This window comes from Seriola lalandi, unplaced genomic scaffold, assembly GCF_002814215.2.
Source record: "Seriola lalandi dorsalis isolate HSWRI2012SDOR001 ecotype SW California unplaced genomic scaffold, Sedor1 jcf7180002053912, whole genome shotgun sequence".
Lineage (NCBI taxonomy): Eukaryota > Metazoa > Chordata > Actinopteri > Carangiformes > Carangidae > Seriola > Seriola lalandi.
In genome coordinates, this window is record NW_019524465.1 from 185445 (window position 1) to 203436 (window position 17992).

Genomic DNA, 17992 nt, shown 5'->3' on the forward strand with positions numbered 1-17992 from the left:
TGCTTTTAACGAAACCGTTTCATTACAAAATGCTTCACAGAGCCATGAAGGAAATGAATATTACATGTTAAAACAAGGGCACGGGTTCAAATCCCAGACCTCTAATATCTCTCCACGCTAATCCAGGAACCTAATAATATTCAGTCAGAATGGACCATCTTCAAAAGGAGTGTGGGCGGGCGGTAAGCGGCGGAGCAGACCGTCGTGTATTGCAGAAAATCAATTCTGAACAAGTCTCATGGCTCAGTGATTCATGAAGCATAAAGTCCATGAAGAACAGTGTCAACTTTCCTTTCAAGCAAACGCATCAAAAACACTCCTATCCAAAAAAAAAAGAAAAACGCCTCACAGCTCCAAGAGTGCATTCATTTCTACAGCACCCCGGAGTGACATGAGGTTTAAAGCACAGAAATGAAACTAATGGATCACAGCTTCAACATTTAAACCCAGAGCCTTTCAGCTGAAATAGCTACCATCTTTGTAACAGGACAGCATGCACAGTCAGCGCTAACACTAAATACTGACATCTGATTGGTCTGTGGATCCGTGGATACAGGAAATGTGTTGGGTTTAATAAAACAAGTGATTTGTGAGCTTTATAAAACCGAAACAAGCACCATCAAAACATGGTGTTAAACAACCTCTTTGATGGTGTCATATCTGAGGAAAGACTCGTCTCGTGTCGCCTTAAGGTCGCCGAGGAAATATCAGAATTCAGAACGCATGAACAAGCAAATATGAGATATTTCTTATTGTTTAGTTATCTTTTGGTTTTTCTGCAATGTTCAAGCAAAGTTGATTCACTTATGAAGTAATTTCTCATTGATATGCAGATCCTCTAAATATCTCAACATGCTCTTCAGTCATTTACAGGCACAAACGTGCTGTAACAAACCGTCCTGACAAACTGTTCTCGCTTGCAGCAGCTAAAAGTGTTAAAATAAAGAGATAAAGAGTAAAAGTCTGTGCTTACGTGTCCCTGGTCGTCCAGCTCGTTGTTGGTGAGTTTGAGCTTGTCGAAACTGACCACCTGCCTCATCCAGGTGTCTCCTGAGGCCAGAGAGTCCGGGTGGATGTAGACCCGCGGTGGCACCGGGGAGTCGGCGTTTCCCGCCACCATCCACTTAGAGCTGTGGTACACGTACCTGCAAGAGAAGACAGGGAAAGCAGGTCTTAAGCAGCAGAACATCAGTCCAGTGAAAAGAAACCGAATCTAACATTTTATTGGGGCAGTGTGATGATGAGACTCGACAGAGAAAGAAGACGTTCAGAACCTGTGGCTTCTACGGATGAAACTTTATAGACTGGGAACCAAAAGTGTGACCATAAATTGTAATTGTGGTTTATGGAGAAATCCACATTTTCTTCTTTTCAGATGCAGGAAGTGGAATCAATGATGATGATGATGATGATGATGATGATGGTCACAGTACAAACATTTAACAACCTTACAGGTTTCTTTTTCTTTCTTTCTTTTTCTTTTTGTGTATTTCCTTTTTTTAAAGTTTTTTGTTTTTGAGCATCTCCTGCCTTAACCAGATAGTGGTCATGACTTTGCTTAATTTCATGTCATAAATCTGCCTGTTTGAATTTATACATAAAATGTTTGAGTTGCAAATATCAGCTGACAGTGGATGTTCGTTCTTTGAACAGTTTGCAGGAATATGAGGCCCTACTGTTTTCTGAATCTGTGATATGTTGGAGGAGAACTGTGCATGATTAAATCTGAGTTGTTTGAAATGTCGGTACAAACTGGAAAAGCACATTACCCTTCTGAAACAACCATTTCATCCTCTCTGATTTCTTTCAGATGCGTCCACTAATCGTGTTTTTCTTCCACAGAAGGTTAGTTAAATCTGCAGGACTAATATTCTCTAATCACTTCACTGTTTTGAAAACTCATGTGAATGTCTGACGTCCCTTCAGGGTCGAACGCCTCTGCGTCTTTCGCTTCAAAAACAAACTCCAAACACTCGGCCACGTTGCCACAACACCGGCTTTTAAAACTCATCTGTTGTTTCTTCATTGTGCTTGAAATTTCTAACAAGCGCGACATAAAATATTCCATATGCAGTCACACAGTCAGCTGCATAGTTTCAATTAAGCAGAGCCATAATATTTGATGATGTTGTGTGTGAGTTTGGGTACAATGGGGCGTCCCACCCATTAAACAGCAGGGGGAGAGAAGAAAGAGAGAGAAGGAGAGAGAGAGAAAGAAAGAAAATGACTTTTACCCTCCATTTTAAAAACAAGCCCGCAGTGAACACAGTATGAACGGTTTGAAAAATAAATGACAAAAGAAAAAGAAGAGCTGGAAGGAAAAGGGAGAGAATAAAAAATGCAAGAAAGGAAGAAACAAACGAGGAAAGAAAGAAATTCAGGGCCAGAGAAAGTGAAGTCAGAAAAAGAAAACAAGCCAGAGTCAGGAGAGAGAGAGAGAGAGAGAGAGAGAAAATGAGAGATAAAGTCGATGGACGGAGAGATAAAAGAAAGGTAGAACGGGAGAGGAAGAGGAGAGAGAGGAACACAGAGTGGGAGAGAGAGGTATAGAGTAAGTGGAGGAGAGAGAGTGTGAAGCACAGCTGTTTGCCTTTAGTTCTGGCCGAGGACTCAGTTGAAAGTGTTTTATCTGCTGCGTCTCTGCCAAAGTCATCACTCACTCCTGAAACATGGACAAAACTCTCATTTGGTCCTTTTGTTATTGCCACAAAGGGCTGCATCACCCCGCTACACACACACACACACACACACACACACACACACTCATAAAGCGTAAGTATAAGGACGTTCAAATGCAGGCTAAAATACAAACTCAGCCTCAGCAAACACAAACACACGCACACATATAAAAAGCACTGGGGGCGTTTTTAGGCATGTTGGCAAACCCACCCTCTGGCAGCCATGTTGGAGGTAAAGTCAGCTCTTTGTGACTGTGAGTCAGCTTAGTAGCTTAGTTTCTAAAACTACATCTATAAACAAATCTGACTCATTAAACCATTCAGATTCTCTAGATGGGTTTCCATCCAAATTTAAAAGCAACTTTTAACCAAATTTCTGGAAATTACGTCATGATTTATCCACTAAGTCTGTTTCCTTTTTCTTTTTTCTTTTTTTTAAAGATAGGCCAACTTTCCCACCTCAGCCAAGTGTGAAAATGTTTTTTGCAATAGTTCAAGATTTTCTAAAAAATTTTTTATTTGCAAATTGAAAATAAGCATAAAAACAGGTCGTTGGAAACCCTCCTACTGACGCCTCAAAATCCAAGGAACCAGACACATAATTAATTAATCAGGTCTCACGTCCACACCTTCCACTCATTTGCTGGGTCTGACTTAAACTTCTTTGGGTCGTTGTAGCTTGATCTGAAACTTCCGATGCCCTTGATCCGCTGGTGAAATTAAGGAAAAGCCAAATCTGCCTCTGGTGTGTTGGAGATGGTGCCTGTCACTTTAAGAGATTTGAAGCTTGTCCAAGACTGTATGAGTGTGTCCAAGATGACTCCCTATATGATAAACCGTCAGAGGTTTACAGTGAGCAGCACCCTGAGGCTCTGGGACACATGAATCATCATCGTCATCACTTTTGCATCAGCGTCACACAACTGTCATATTTGCATCTGTGAAAGTGCAACACGTGCTGTGTCAGTTAAAACATGGCAAACTTGCTTTTCTGTGCTAACATGAAGCACACACCTCCAACACACAGCTCTGAGACCCCCGCATACACACACACACACACACACACACACACACACACACACAAACACACACACACACACAAAGGGGTGCCAGGCGTTTCTGTAATTTCCTGTTTGGAGCGCTGTTTAGGGTTACGCTCGGCGTAGCAGGGAAAGTGTTAAGGAACGAGGAAACTTTAGCCCCAAACCGGACTGGAAATCTGATTAGTCCCCCGCTTTCATCTTCCATAAATCTGCCATCTGGCACCGGCACGATCAATAAAGACTGGACTTTATGTGACACTCTTACTGGACAGATGGGGGAGGGAGGGGAGGGAGGGGAGGGAGAGGAGAGAGGAGGAGGAGGAGGAGGAGGAGGGGGGGGTCGTTTTCTTTCTCAGCCAACACCAAACCGTACAGCTGACAAAACTGCACTGCAACACACACTCTAATTTTCTTTTTCTCTCTCACATACACACAATTACACCCACTGGGATAAACACACACGCACAAAACCCACACACACACAACATCCAGAAAGTGAAAACAGCTCGTCAGTGCGCGCGCGTGTGTGTGTGTGTGTGTCTCGAATATTCTGTAACACAGGCAGGCATGCACATAAAAACACACATTTACACACTTGCCAGATCCAGCCTGTATATTGGGTTACTGTACTGACAGAGTAAATATTGCTATTGAATTACCTTTCAGGGTTGACTGGTGTGTGTGTGTGTGTGTGTGTGTGTGTGTGTGTGTGTGTGTGTGTGCGTGCGTGCGTGCTCTTGAATTCTTACATTTATGAGGACCAAATGTCTTCACAAAGACAGATAAATGATGACATTTTGCCCGTTCTCACCTCCACACTGAGCCAGTTTCAGACTTGGAAGAATGTTTTCAGCATAAACGTTGTAATAACGTTAAGACGACGTTGGTTTAGGGCGAAGATCAGATTGAGGTTGGGGTTGTGATGCCGTTTGTCCTCATAAAGTAGTGACAAAAATTCCTGTGGGAGTGTTTCTATGTCTTTTGAATGTGTTTCTAATTTGAAGTGGGTACCTGTGTGTGTGTGTGTGTGTGTGTGTGTGTGTGTGATGTGTGTGTGTGCTTCTATTTCTATACTAGAGCCCAAACGTCCTCACACAGATAGTTTAATCAGAAAAAGGTGGAATAATTCCAGCGATCACTTCAATGAATGATTGTCCTCACAAATATAACGACACCTCTGGGTGTTTTTGTGTGTTACTGTTATTAGTTGGTGTGTTCTTCTATTTCTATACTTACGAAGACCAAACTGGATTAAGGTTGGAATTAAGATTAGGTAACGTTTATTTAGAGGTAACTTGAGTTTTAGGCTCCGATTATGGGAAGGTTAGGTAGCAGGTGTTGGTGGGAAGACTGTGTTGAAAGACGAGTATAGCAACAAAGATGTCACTGGGTGTCTTTGTGTGTTTTTTATCCCTCATGAAGGAACAATTGTCCTCACTAGGATACATAAACAATGGCACGTTTCCAGTTGACACTAAGATTAGAATCAGTGTTTGTAGGATCACATTTTGATTTAATATTATATTTGGGTTAGTTTAAAGTTGGTGAAGGGTTAACCACGTGGGTTTAGGGTTAAGATCAGGTGAATGTAATCAAATGCATTCAAAGTCCTCACAAGCGGTAACAAAAGATGTGTTTGGGTGTTTTACTTTATAATACGCCTCTAATTGTGTATGGATACCACTATGGGCTCTTTGTTTCTATTCTTACGAGGACCAAGTGGCTGCACAAAAATAACACGTGACAACATTTTGCAAATCTTCACATGTACACAGGGTCATTTTAAAATTAAATTAAGATAACCTGTTCATTAACCTGTTTATTTATAGTCATTAAAACCATGTGTCCTGACAAATATAGGAAAATTATGACATTTTGGGCCTTTGACAGAGGGACTGTTTAAGATTAGGCCTTGTATTTTTTGGTTATGGTTAATACTTTAGTTATGTTTAGGTTGGGGGAAAGGTAGTTAAGGGTTAACAACTTGGGTTTGGTTTGTGATGAATGACTGTCCTCACAAGTATAATTACATACCTCACAGAGATGACGTGTTTGTGTGTGTTTTATCCTTTAAAACATGTTTTTCTAATTGTGCCAAGGTATCAGTATGTGTGTTTTTATTTCTATATTCATGAGGATCAAGTGCGCACACTAACAAAGATGAGTCAGTGTCAGGGTCGAATTATATTAATGTTAGGTTTAGGTTTAGATAAAGTTGATCCAAGCTGGGTTTAAGATCAGATCCAGGCTTTGGTTCAGGTTAAGTTGGAGACAGGGGTTTGGGTAATGACTGTATTGCATTCAGTCACTGTGCTCACATGTATGGCAACATTAATGCCTCTGTGTGTGTGTGTGTGTGTGTGTGTGTGTGTGTGTGTGTGTGTGTGTGTGTGTGTGTGTGTGTGTTAAAGCAGAACTGCTCTGACACAGCTGAAAGAATGAGGTATGTTTGAGGAGCCAGGCAGCCTCCCGCGTTCAGCGGCTGGAGCTCAGAGCAAACCAAGTGACTGTCCACATAAAAGGACTGTAATATATGGAGATTTAATGAGCACAGTACCAATGAGACGTTCCTAAAGAGGGGCAGGGAGCCCAAGTAAAGCAAGTCGATTCCAATAAAGACCTTATTTCCAGACCCCAAACTCTCCAGGACTGTGAGACACACCAGTGACAGCTCCCAGCTCAGTTTGCAAAGCCCTGTGGTAAATTCCCCAGCCAGGAAGAAAATCCTATTTAATTTTACAAGATCTTCTGGCCTCTAAAAATCCTCCATGATGTCTTGGTTCGCTGGTGGGAGAGCGTGGAGAGGCGGCAGGGCAGAACGTCTGCTACGCTCTGCTGGAAAACTTTACATTAATAAACAACGATACTAAAGGACAGACGCAGGGAGCTCCGATCAAACACACACATCGCAGAGGTCGCTTTATTCTCATTAATCACTTGTGTCTTTAATTTCTTTCTGACGAACCTGTTTCTTGTCATAAATAAATCCGACGGGGGGGAAACGAGCCTTTTCTCTGTTTCCTTCTGAGACGTTTTGTTTTGCAGAGGGAGGGAATATATTTGCGGCACCCTCGGTCTTTAATCAAATATTCACTCTCGCATAGCAACGCACGAAAACAGCACTAACTCCCTGTAAACATGTTTTATGTCATTGAACTTTAAAATATGCTCAGCAGCTGCCAGGAGAGGCCGTGCAGGCCTTTAAAACGTTGCTGATGCATTTGATACACAACTGAGAAGCTGCACACGGCTCGGCTGAACTCGTGTTTAGAGACATGAATCTTTAGTATCTTCAGGGATAGTTTGATGGACCAGGTGTGATTTGGCTTCACTCTTGGATGCTGTTTATTCATTTGAATTTCAGATTTTAGAGAAAGTGTAAATTTATTCTCCCCTCTCAAAGGTTTTACGTGTCCTGGACTTGTAATAGCCTTAAAGAGCTGTTAACACTTTCTCACCATTAAACGACAGCAGCACAGAGTGAAGTTGCAACAATGAAAGAAACGCTTCACGGCAAGAAGATGCAGTTTTACTTCCATAATATCTGCGTAATTTAAATTGCAAAAATGTATTTAAATGTATTTAAAATGAGGATTTATGCAAATTTAAAATAGTATTCCAGGTCATTCGTCATAAAAAGTTTAGGCTTGTTTTACTGCTTGTTTAAAGTTGTAAACCAGCATCAGAAGTGTGTGTTTATGTTGTTAATCAAATGTGGAGATAATAGCAGGTTCCATTCGTCTGTGAAGTAAGAAAATAACAAGCATCTGTCAGGTGATTCTATAATTTTCTTCTTCCTCTGTGCTCTCGCTCCATCGTTGTCCAAAACTAAAACATCATTCCTTCATTATGATGAACATGGGAAATGTAGTTCTTTTGTTTCTTTCTTCTTTTTTTTTCTAATCACACCCACATTCACCGTCCTGCTGCCTAAGACACTCAATACAACACCAAATGTGTGTTAATCCGCAGGGGAAAATAGTCCCCAACTATTGCACTATTTACTGATGTTTGAGTAACGCTTGCTAAAAACTACAGTGTCCAGCTGTTTTAGGGAAGTACGGGTCAGGAAATCGGATTGTTTATGGTCTGACACATTATTAGTTTTGGTCTTTTCATGTGATTTATTGATGATAATGAAAATATAGAATATGGCCGGTCTTATCCTTTCAGGGTAACGGTTCCCACCTTTTTCTAAATGAGCCTCATCTGTCTGCGTCAGCGTCCTGTGATGGTGTAAATGTTCTTTCTGAGGCTGAAATCCTCAGTTCTAACACAAGAAACCTTCGAGTGGCAGCTTTGAGACATAAAAAAAAAAAAAAAAAAGCACCAGCTTCAGCTTTTAGAAGCCCCGACTGGTCAGACTCTTTTAAATGAAACGAGGCAGACTCTGGGTTATTTGCCACATTATCACTTCATCACGCACAGTAACAGCCTGTATCTGCGTCAGCATCCATAAAGCCATACACGAACGGGCCGATACACCGGTAAACCTCACACATTTTTCCCATCATCCGCGTCTCACTTCCTCATTTCCGTCGTAACACCTGAAAAGATGATACTGAGCCATAAAAGTAACCCTGTAAAACTCTACGGCAGCAGCAGGTACATGTGCAGCATCGCAGATTTTCTTTCCATCTCCACCCGTTTTTTTTTTTTCTTCCTCATTTCCGTCATTAGACCTGAATGTTGAGAGTTATCCTATTTTGCAGGCAGGCTCTGGCTCTGCAGCTTGGCCAGTGAGATGATGAATACATTTCAATCTCCTTTCTCTGGCTCCGACTTCAGGCCTCAGTACCGTGGGCCAGGATATCAGTCTTATTGCATATCCAGAGAGATCCATCATATACCAGCTCTCCTCCAGCGCATGCACACTTTAATCACTTTCGCTTCACTTCACGGATGCAAATGATGGAAGTAACTGCTTTCACTGCGTTTGCCGAGAAAAACACAGCAGTTATGAGAAATGTGAAAAATGACAAAGGGCTGGAAATATCTCCGCTCGGTCCAAATCCTGTTACACACGGGTCTGACATGAGAGATGCCATGAAGATGAGAACAATCCAACTAGGTCAAGATGCTTGTGCTCGCCCTGACATTTGAGAATCATCCAGGAAAATACAGTTGTGTGTCCAGCTGCAGCAGGCTTGCTCATGCATTTGCACATGCAGATATGACCGTGCATGTGCTTATTGTGTACAGCTGTGCATTCATTAAAAGGACTTCTGAAGGCCGATACCGCTATTTTCAGACTGCGGTGTCTGTTTGTGCCGATGTGCAGCGTCCGCGCACTTCACATTCTTTCACGCTGATGAGAAAAATACAATTACTCAGCGTTTCTGCTTCGGTTTAATTCATGTTGTGGCTCTAAAACAGCGTTTAGACCGTCATAGGACATTCAATTCCCCACTGAATTAAATCATTTTGGTTCAACAGCAGTTTGGTAAAGAAGCTCTGGGGAACATTTCTGCATTTTTAAGGCGAGTGAAATTGAAAAGAGCGTGCACAAAGTGTCTGATGTTTTACACGTCAGTCACTTCCATTCATGTGTCTGTGTGTGAGGAAGGTACCTGTATCTCTTGTTGTCCACAGGCACAATGTCCATGGCGATGTAATACTGCTGATGAGGGTCCAGACCTGCGATCTTCACCCGCATGGCAGGAAACATCCTCCTGAAGAAAGAAAAAAAGACGACACATACACACACATACTGAGAAATCTGATGGAGTAAACACTCGTTTCTGTCCTTTTCCTTCTGTGGTAAATTAAGAAAAGAGATGACTAGCATTTTTTAAAATATAAGTGTCCAAAAACCAGACTGATGAGCTCTGTCAGCTGCTGACACTCTGTCAGCGTCAGCAGCTGCTACGCAGCCGATCGACCCACAAAACACATTCGAACTGTGTTTAATTAATTTAGGAGACTTTAAAAAGCATGAACAGACATCTGATTTCATGTTGCTTATCTGCAGCTGTGGTCAGGGAGGAACCTGAGGTCAATCATTTTTATTGAAGCAAATGTTTCCCTTGTTGTCACAATCAGGAATTTGATAATGACTTACACAAAAATGCAGAGAAATGAAAACTAAAGAAAAAAAAAAAACATGAAAATAAAAAAGTTTATGGGGCAAAAATAATTATTTCTCCAACTCACTGATCCGAGAGGGAGGAAGAAGTGTGTGGTGCTCCAGTTGGTGCATGCCCCCACCCTTAACATGCCTACACCTCCTACATGTATTCAAATGTATTTAAACTAGGATTAATGCCAGATGAATATACTTCCATACTGCAAAGGTCTTTAAAGACTCTGAATCACAAAATAAATTCCTGACACTACCGCTGTTACAGCCTGATAAAAAACCAGGAGCCACAACGCTGCTGAAATCAACTGATTTTTATTATGATGAAATAGTGATTATTGAAAATGTGTGTGCGGTCGAAGCCTCATGTCAGACTGTAACATCCGTTACATAATCATAAGAGTGAATGACAAATCTGCAGCTGTGTCTTCTTCTGTGGATATAAACTCAAACCGCTGAGATTTCACTTTAGAAACATTTTTTTAGATACAAGTTGCTTTCACATATAAAACTCTGCTTTTTTCTGCTTGTGGAGAAATCTCTCCTCACTCCGTCTTTAATCACTGAAATGAGGAAAAAATCTATGTTTGAAGTGTTTTAAAACTGTTGAAAATACTGTAGGTTCTGTCAGTCTTTATCTTTAGGTGTATTATTATTTTTTTCAGTGTGCAGGTTTCACACTGATGGCGACTCCTCTAACAGATGACTTGCTGACATCCGTCATCTCCTTCCGGCACATTTACCAGCGTTGAATGAGAGGAGATGCAGCTTTTGGTCAATCAGGGCTCTGTATTTTGAGAAATTACAGTTTACACATTTATTTAATATAAAAATCTCATTTATTTCAAAAGCTTCTCCAACATCATTATATTGAATCTGAACCTTTATCTGATCTCTGACATCACTCCTTATACAATATAAAATAACGTGTTGATTCATTAAGAGACAAATCTCTCCTTTGAACATTTCTATAATTTTATAGTGGAGTGAAACACTTGCACCTACGTCATCATGTCACTGTGACCTCTGACCTTTGCAGTCCAGCAGTTTAGGATTATTCTGCTGTTTTAGTTCTTATTTTAGCAAAATGCTTTAAAAAGTCAAATTGTAAATCTTATTTATACAAAGAGGCAGAAATGTATTTTTAATCATTAAACTATTTTTAGGGACCAGCTCGTTTTGAAGCTGCGGACTGAAGCTTGAGGTTTAAACTGATTCAAACCTCATGAAAAAAAAAACAATCTAAAAAGAAAAAAGGGGGAAAAAGCGGCACTTATATTAAATAACGGTCTGTACACGGAGAGGGAGACATTTCAACTTAATTCCTCGTTTTGCACTTCAAACGCTGCATTTTTCCCTTTTCATTTGGAGGTCGTAAATCCGGGGCCGGCTAATGAGAGAAGAGGGCTGTTTTCTTGCTTCCCTTCTCCTCGGGATTTATGGCCTTATTACGCGCAGGCCGTGAAATACACACGGCGACGGTCGTGTCCGGCTTCACTCCGCCTCAGCGCAAACTGATTGTTGCTCTGTTTATGAGCTGATTACCAATTTAACCCAATTCATAAAAGCAGCCAAGTATAGTCTATAACTGTACATGGACTGTGTGTAGGAGCAGGAGGAGGAGGAGGAGGAGGAGGAGGAGGGCGACATTAGAGACTCTGAAGAGGAAGAGCTGAGGAACTGCTTCATGTTTCATATGGAGAAAACAAAACTCTGCTTTTAAAAGTTCAGCTACAGAACGAAACAGCAACTAAAACATTTTACTCACAAGAAACAGACGCGTCTTCTGCTGAAGTAAAAATTATAGACTTTAATAAAATTATTCTGGGTCTGAAAAAGTCTGACTGACCGACCTGCTGCACCATCCTGAGAGAAAAAACAGTCCGCATCTAAAAGCGCGTTGCAGCCTGGACGAAGCACAGCTGAACCATTTTAATAGGAAAAAATAATTAAAATTAAAAATACAAAATAAATGTATCAAGTATCAGGAACCTAAACTACATTTTCCCTCATTATTAAGTAACAAGTGTCACTTTTGTCATCAGTCTTGAATCAGTTCCAACAGCCGAGAATCCCTTCATCCAATAAATATTTTCATACAACAAAAACTGTTGTTGGAAATATAAAGAATTATCTCAGTTCAGCTGCGACGTTTATTCACTTGATTAAACTTGTTAAGGAGGAAATTTGCCTGAAGGCTGAAGCAACATTAAGCACGATCTGATGTGAACACGCGGGGAGATGTCAGTGGAAATGTGCGGCAATCCGCGGGCGCAGGCAGCGGAGCAGACCGCGGGGGAAAAGGTTCTTCCTGCAGGATCCGCAGGTCAAACTCCTGCCGCTTGCTCCGGGTTGGACTGTTGGCCCGAGAGAGCGAGAAAAGCCGGAACACGTTAGAGAGAGATTAATTAGAACCAGCTCTCCCGATTCTCCGACATCAGGAATAACCTGCCGCCTCATGAAGGCCTGAACGCCGCGGAGCGGCCTGCATGTGCAACACATTAACACCCTCCAAACAGAGCTCAGAGGTGCGTGTGCGTGTGCGTGTGTGTGTGTGCTCTGCTCTAACTGAACTGTGTTTCTTTAAAAGTGACGCATTACTGTGAGTGTGTTTGCGGGTCGATGCTTCTGCAGATTTTAAAATGCGCATATTTGATAAATGTTTTAATGACTGACTGAAGTCTGAGCTGTTATAATCTTCCCTGATAAGAAATTAATTTTAATAAATAACTCATAATAAAACTGATAATGAACTCATCTTTGTTTTTTGCCATATAATGGAAAAAAAAACGCAAATCGCCTTTTAGCACATTTGACGCACAGTCTGTCTGCGCCATAAATCCACCATAGAGTTGCATGTAAACCTTCTGGGATACTTTCACTAGCTGACAGTGTGTGTGTGTGTGTGTGTGTGTGTGTGTGTGTGTGTGTGTGTGTGTGTCCGGCCTACCTGCCCGCCTTGGTGATGATCATCTCCGTGCCGATGTCATGGAAGCGCTTCCACAGGTCTGCGCACTGCAGCTCCACCTGGATCTCCTCCATGGAGGCCGGGGGCGACGGGTCACAGGGGCCGGGGGCCAGGTCGGCGGGTGAGCCAAAGGAGCACGACGTCCTCTCGGCCAGACCCTCTCCGTCCGAGCCGGGACTCGCCTCCGAGTCTGAGGGGAAAATGAGGAAGATGATGAGGAGGCGGCTCTGAAACAGTGGAATTAATAAGCTTTAGGCTTTACGCAGGAAACTTGGCGCGGTGAGGAGGCGCAGCGGTTCTCTCCGCTGACTCCAAATCACCTGCCGTCTGCAGCCTGGAGAGAAGCGGCCGAGTTGGCTCGCTGGCTCAGCTCGTCATGGAGTTTCTGGGCTGATGTCAAAAGCAGAATAAATGCTGCGTGAAGCCTTTTGAAATGCGATGTAGAAAATATTAATTTTAAATTGGGCCACACAATGAAGAATCCCGAAGGGAGACGTTGTGCAAATGAAGTTTCCCCTCAAGTGCTCCTTCTGGACCGAGTTTTACAGACTGACCAGTCAGAGTCATCAACACGGTTTCAATGTTAGAGCAGATAAAAACCTTCCCTCCACCCTGAAACACATCCAGACCTACAGGAGAGGTTTCCATCCTCCTGAGCCTCAAAGTCCCAGACACCAACCAGCATGACCTCAGCTTCATTCACTTGATTTCAAACCAACAGTACAAGTGGCAGGGGTGGACAAAATAACAGGAACACCTGACAAACCTGCACCATCCAAAGTCCTGCCTGACTCCTGTAAATGCTGAGTTTGCAGCATCAAAATGCACCAGATGATTTTCTTTACATACATTTCCCCTGATCTCTTCACCGTGTTAATTAATTTCAAAGACTCTTACATGAAGCATTTCTTCCAGGTGAAACAGTAAATTACAAATTACACCAGGTTCAAAATCCAAGCAGCTTTTTGTCACTTAATAGCAGCATCTTTAAACATCAAGATCTCTTTCCACTTTAAAAGAGAAATGCAGAATTTATTCCACTTGACTGTGACCCTTAAATGTTACTCAACACTTGTGTGATGTTATTTCAAAATAAAATTAAAACCTTTTTGGGTTAAATATAAAAATGTATCATCGTTTTTCCAGCTGGGATGTAAAAATCTTTAATGCTCGACACCTCGGAGCTGCACTTTACCCAGATCAAACTCTCGTAAGATCAACACATGCAAGCTCTTATTTCACTTTTCTCAGAAATAGTTTATAGCCGAATGTCCTCCACCCCCTCCTCCTCCTCCTCCACCACCACCACCCAAAAAAAAAAAAAGAATCTAATAATGTATTATTTATTGAGGGCTCTGACACAAGGAGGTTGACTTGGCAGACTAAGGGCACACAAATATGGTTATGCAAATTCAGAGCTGCTGGGAGACTGGACAGCGTCCCAGGCGAAAAAACCGCCGCAGCCCGAGCCGAGCCAACCCCGGCTGGAAAGGAGAGATGGAGATAGGAAGAGCAGAGGGAGAAGAGAAGAGGAGAGGAGAGGAGAGGATGAAGAGAGGAGAGGAAGAGGAGAGGAGAGGATGAGGAGGAGAAGAGGAGGACAGGGAGTGGAGGGATGTAATGACCACAATAAGACAGAGAGACACTTTCCATCATTTTCTTGGGAGATCCTTAATGTCACTGCAGCCACAGAGGACTGTCACACACGATTACTCTCCTCATCTCCTGCTTTTTAACTGTTCACACACTCAGGCAGCCCCTCACTTTCTATACAGATACGTATTACACACACTGCTGGTGTTAAAGGAAGAGGACAGAGATGGACGGCTCAAAAACCCGCTCCCACAAAAATCACGACTACAACTCTGCACTGGTGTAATGTGATCTTCAAACAGGGTCAATAAGACATTTCATTTGAGGATCTCATAGAGACCAGAGGAATCTGACTGATCTGGGGAATGTGCTGAATCCTTGACAGAAAGTTTATACACATATACAGCACACATGTTCTTTGGATGAATATTGCAGCCCTGTTTTACGCCTCTGTTTTCGTAACGTGCTTCTATATTCCTGAGTTGTGCAAAACATTTGATGCTGCTCTGGCAACCCAACAAAGCTCTGACCATCTCAGCATCAAGCTGTTTGAGCAGAAACAAAGTTCTGGTGCCATAAACTAGATTTAACAGTGTTGTATAATTTTATCAATATCAGGCTTTGATCAAATATCAGCAAGACAGTTTTGTGCAAAATATATTTCTGATCTGCAGTGACATTTATTTTTCTGGCACTGAATGTTCAGTAATTGTAAATAGTTCATCATTTGCAAATGTCAGATTTGCTGAATGCTAAATACTTTTCCAGTGCGACGGGAAGAAGATTTGACACAACATGAGAAAATGTGATATTTCTGGTATCGACACTGAAAGCTGCTTGAATATTTGCCCTGTATCGACTGGCGTCACCTAAAAGTGGATGTATGTGTGTGAGCCTGATTAAATGAGATAATTTGGCAGGAACGCCTCCGAGATGCAGAGGAGGGAAACACCAGCCAAGCAGGAGCCTGACGACTCCGCCTGGCCGCCCTGTCATCAGGCTGAAGGACCTGTCCTCCGCCACACACCAGTCACACACACACACACACACACACACACACACACACACACACACACACACACACACACACACAGGTCTGTGTTCAGTCAAAAATCAGGCCTGAAGCCAAAGTTCAAACACTGAGAATAAAATTGTAAAAAATTAAAATAAAAAAATAAAAAATTACAAAACAGGAAAATATTTTTCGGTCGGTGCGACAGGATCGAGTTCGTTCCAACATGAAAGCTTTTTAAAGCTGAATGAATAAAACCTGACATTTACTGATCATCAAAAATCTGCCCACTCAGCAGAACGCTGCTCTGATATCTGCTGTGGTTAGCTTCACACACTCTCACACTCTCACACACTTACTCACTCATACACAAACACACACACTCACACACACACACACACACACACACACACACACACACACACTTGGGGCTTGTGTCTTGTGGTTAAGGGCTCCCAATCAGACGATGGCAGGCCTCATTAAAGTGAGGCTGACATCCATAGCAGGCCACTAATTGGTCTGAATTTAATCAAGTCAGTGCCGTGCATCAAATAGTCCTCTGTGCCACGGTCCACATGCAGCACATGCACATCAGCCTCAGTCACAGAGTTTGTTTAAAATACATCTAATGCATAAATATATTTACTGTAAATAAGAGGCCACAGAGGGAGGAAGAGCGTCTAACGACGTTATAAAGAAGCTTTAAGTCAGAGTAGACAGATGTTTGTTGCTCTGGAGGTTTGAGAACTTTTATGAATAAAATTCATGCTCTATCAAGATGTAACCATTTTTAATTGGGGAGCAAATTTATGTTTTTCATTCATAGATGAACAAATATGTGTTTTGACACCAGATGTTTCTTGTGAGGGGATATTTTACTGATGCTGAGGAAGAGTTTTTAAACTGGAAGCTGTGGACAGATGTTACGTGTTACACATCTACATGAGAAGATGATGGGATAACGAGGTTATGATTAGTCTGACATGCAGTTAATTGATTTACTTGATTTAGAATATTTAATTTTCTCTTATAAAGAGCATCAACCTCTTAAACCTGGTTGTGTTTCCATCTCTCCAAACTTTTTGAACACAACATTTTCCAGACACATTAAATATGTTCCAGAAACTTGTATAAAATTATCATTATTATTATAATTATCATTTGCAATTTTTCAATAAAAATAAAAAAATGTCTCATTTTAGATTTGAACATCTGAATAAAAAGGTACACACCACGTGCATTAAGTGGCGCCTCTCAAGCGCAGTATTCTGTGTAACATGTTGTTGTACAATGTGGATTTTTCCCCCTTTTCATAGATTCTTAAGGGGAAGTTCGTGGGGGGTTTCAAAGGTTTAAGGGGTTAACACATGTAATTTTAGTTATTATATGGCCACTGCATAGAAAAGATGTTTATGGAGTTGATACATTTAATGAGGTTGCAGCAGATTTCTGAAGAGGACAGTAGCAACCATGAAATCACTGAATAACCCGGTCCACACAGTGAGAGCACCTGTTTCCTCACTGATGGAGCAGTAAAAACTTCAATCACACACACATCTCTTTTATCGGCCTGCACAGGAACACTGAGAGGAAGCAGCAGTGTGCAGGTCACTTATTATATAGTAATCTTGATTAGTTCTGTGCGTAATCTGTGCGTAAAAGCGCAAAGTGTCACCTTGTGAAGGCTCAGGCCTTTGATAAATGGTATTAAAGGTTGAAGTTATACTAGATGTAGTTTAACCTGTTAATTGTTGTCTTAATATTAGGGAGATGTGGTTGTAGGAGTTTTGTGAGGTCTAACAAATCTACTTTTTTTCTGTGCAAACGAAGCTGTTGAGCAGACTGTTAAATGCGAGCCTTTGTCGGAGTCTGTGCGTTTCTCAGTCCTGCCCTTGTCTTTGAGGCTAATAAACGTGTTATACGACCAGCCGGCTTCCAGCCTCGCCTGGAGTTGAGTAAAAATAAAATCACTCCGTTAAGGATTCCTCTAAACCACATAATCTGACCACAGAGACTCGCTGTTCTCGGTCACCGCCGCCCGACGCGCCAAAGCGGAGGCTTTGGGACCCGAGCAGGACCCGCTGAACCTGCCAACAACCCGCCTGCTAATGAGCGGCACCAGGGTGGGGGGGTGGGGCGGGGGGCGGGGGTCGAGGACCGGGAACTGGGTTATTCATTCAGTCACCAACCCTGAAATTACCCGGAACAAAATCAGGGAGAAGATGAACAAAGAAACGTTTCTTCCCCACGGAATCAAAAAAAGATGAGAAAAATCACGTCATGGCCCTTTAATGACGTGTACGGTTCATTTCTGTTGATTAACTTTGACCGTTTAAAACACGCTGTTCGCCGCTGGCAGCAGAGAAATCAACGTTTGGTTTCAGCTCCCTCATTTAACCACAGCGCAGACATATACTTTAATATCAGCAAAAACAACAACCTTCCCATGAGAATATATAGGACAAACCATCTCTGCCCAGATCCTCCCTCTCACTGATTTACTTCTCTTCTCATATTTTTTTTAGGTTTTGCTTTTCAGTCACTGGCAGCAGCTTCACACCGAGAGGAGTCCCGTGCGTAAAGGCGCTGCGCCCCGGAGGTCAGACAGCGGCAGGCACC

The 17992-nt window shown here is 42.1% G+C and overlaps 1 protein-coding gene across 2 annotated transcripts in view; it reads right to left on the reverse strand.

Annotated features, from left to right (window-relative positions):
- The window catches only part of tbx15 (T-box transcription factor 15), a 37164-nt gene that overhangs the window by 16862 nt on the left and 2310 nt on the right, over positions 1-17992 (reverse strand). For both annotated transcript variants that reach the window (XM_087172929.1, XM_087172930.1), the window contains exons 2-4: positions 12751-12958; positions 9288-9393; positions 974-1141 (exon numbers count right to left, since the gene is read on the reverse strand). In XM_087172929.1, the coding sequence (XP_087029055.1) occupies positions 974-1141; positions 9288-9393; positions 12751-12958 (482 nt within the window). The remainder of the gene's footprint in view (positions 1-973; positions 1142-9287; positions 9394-12750; positions 12959-17992) is intronic.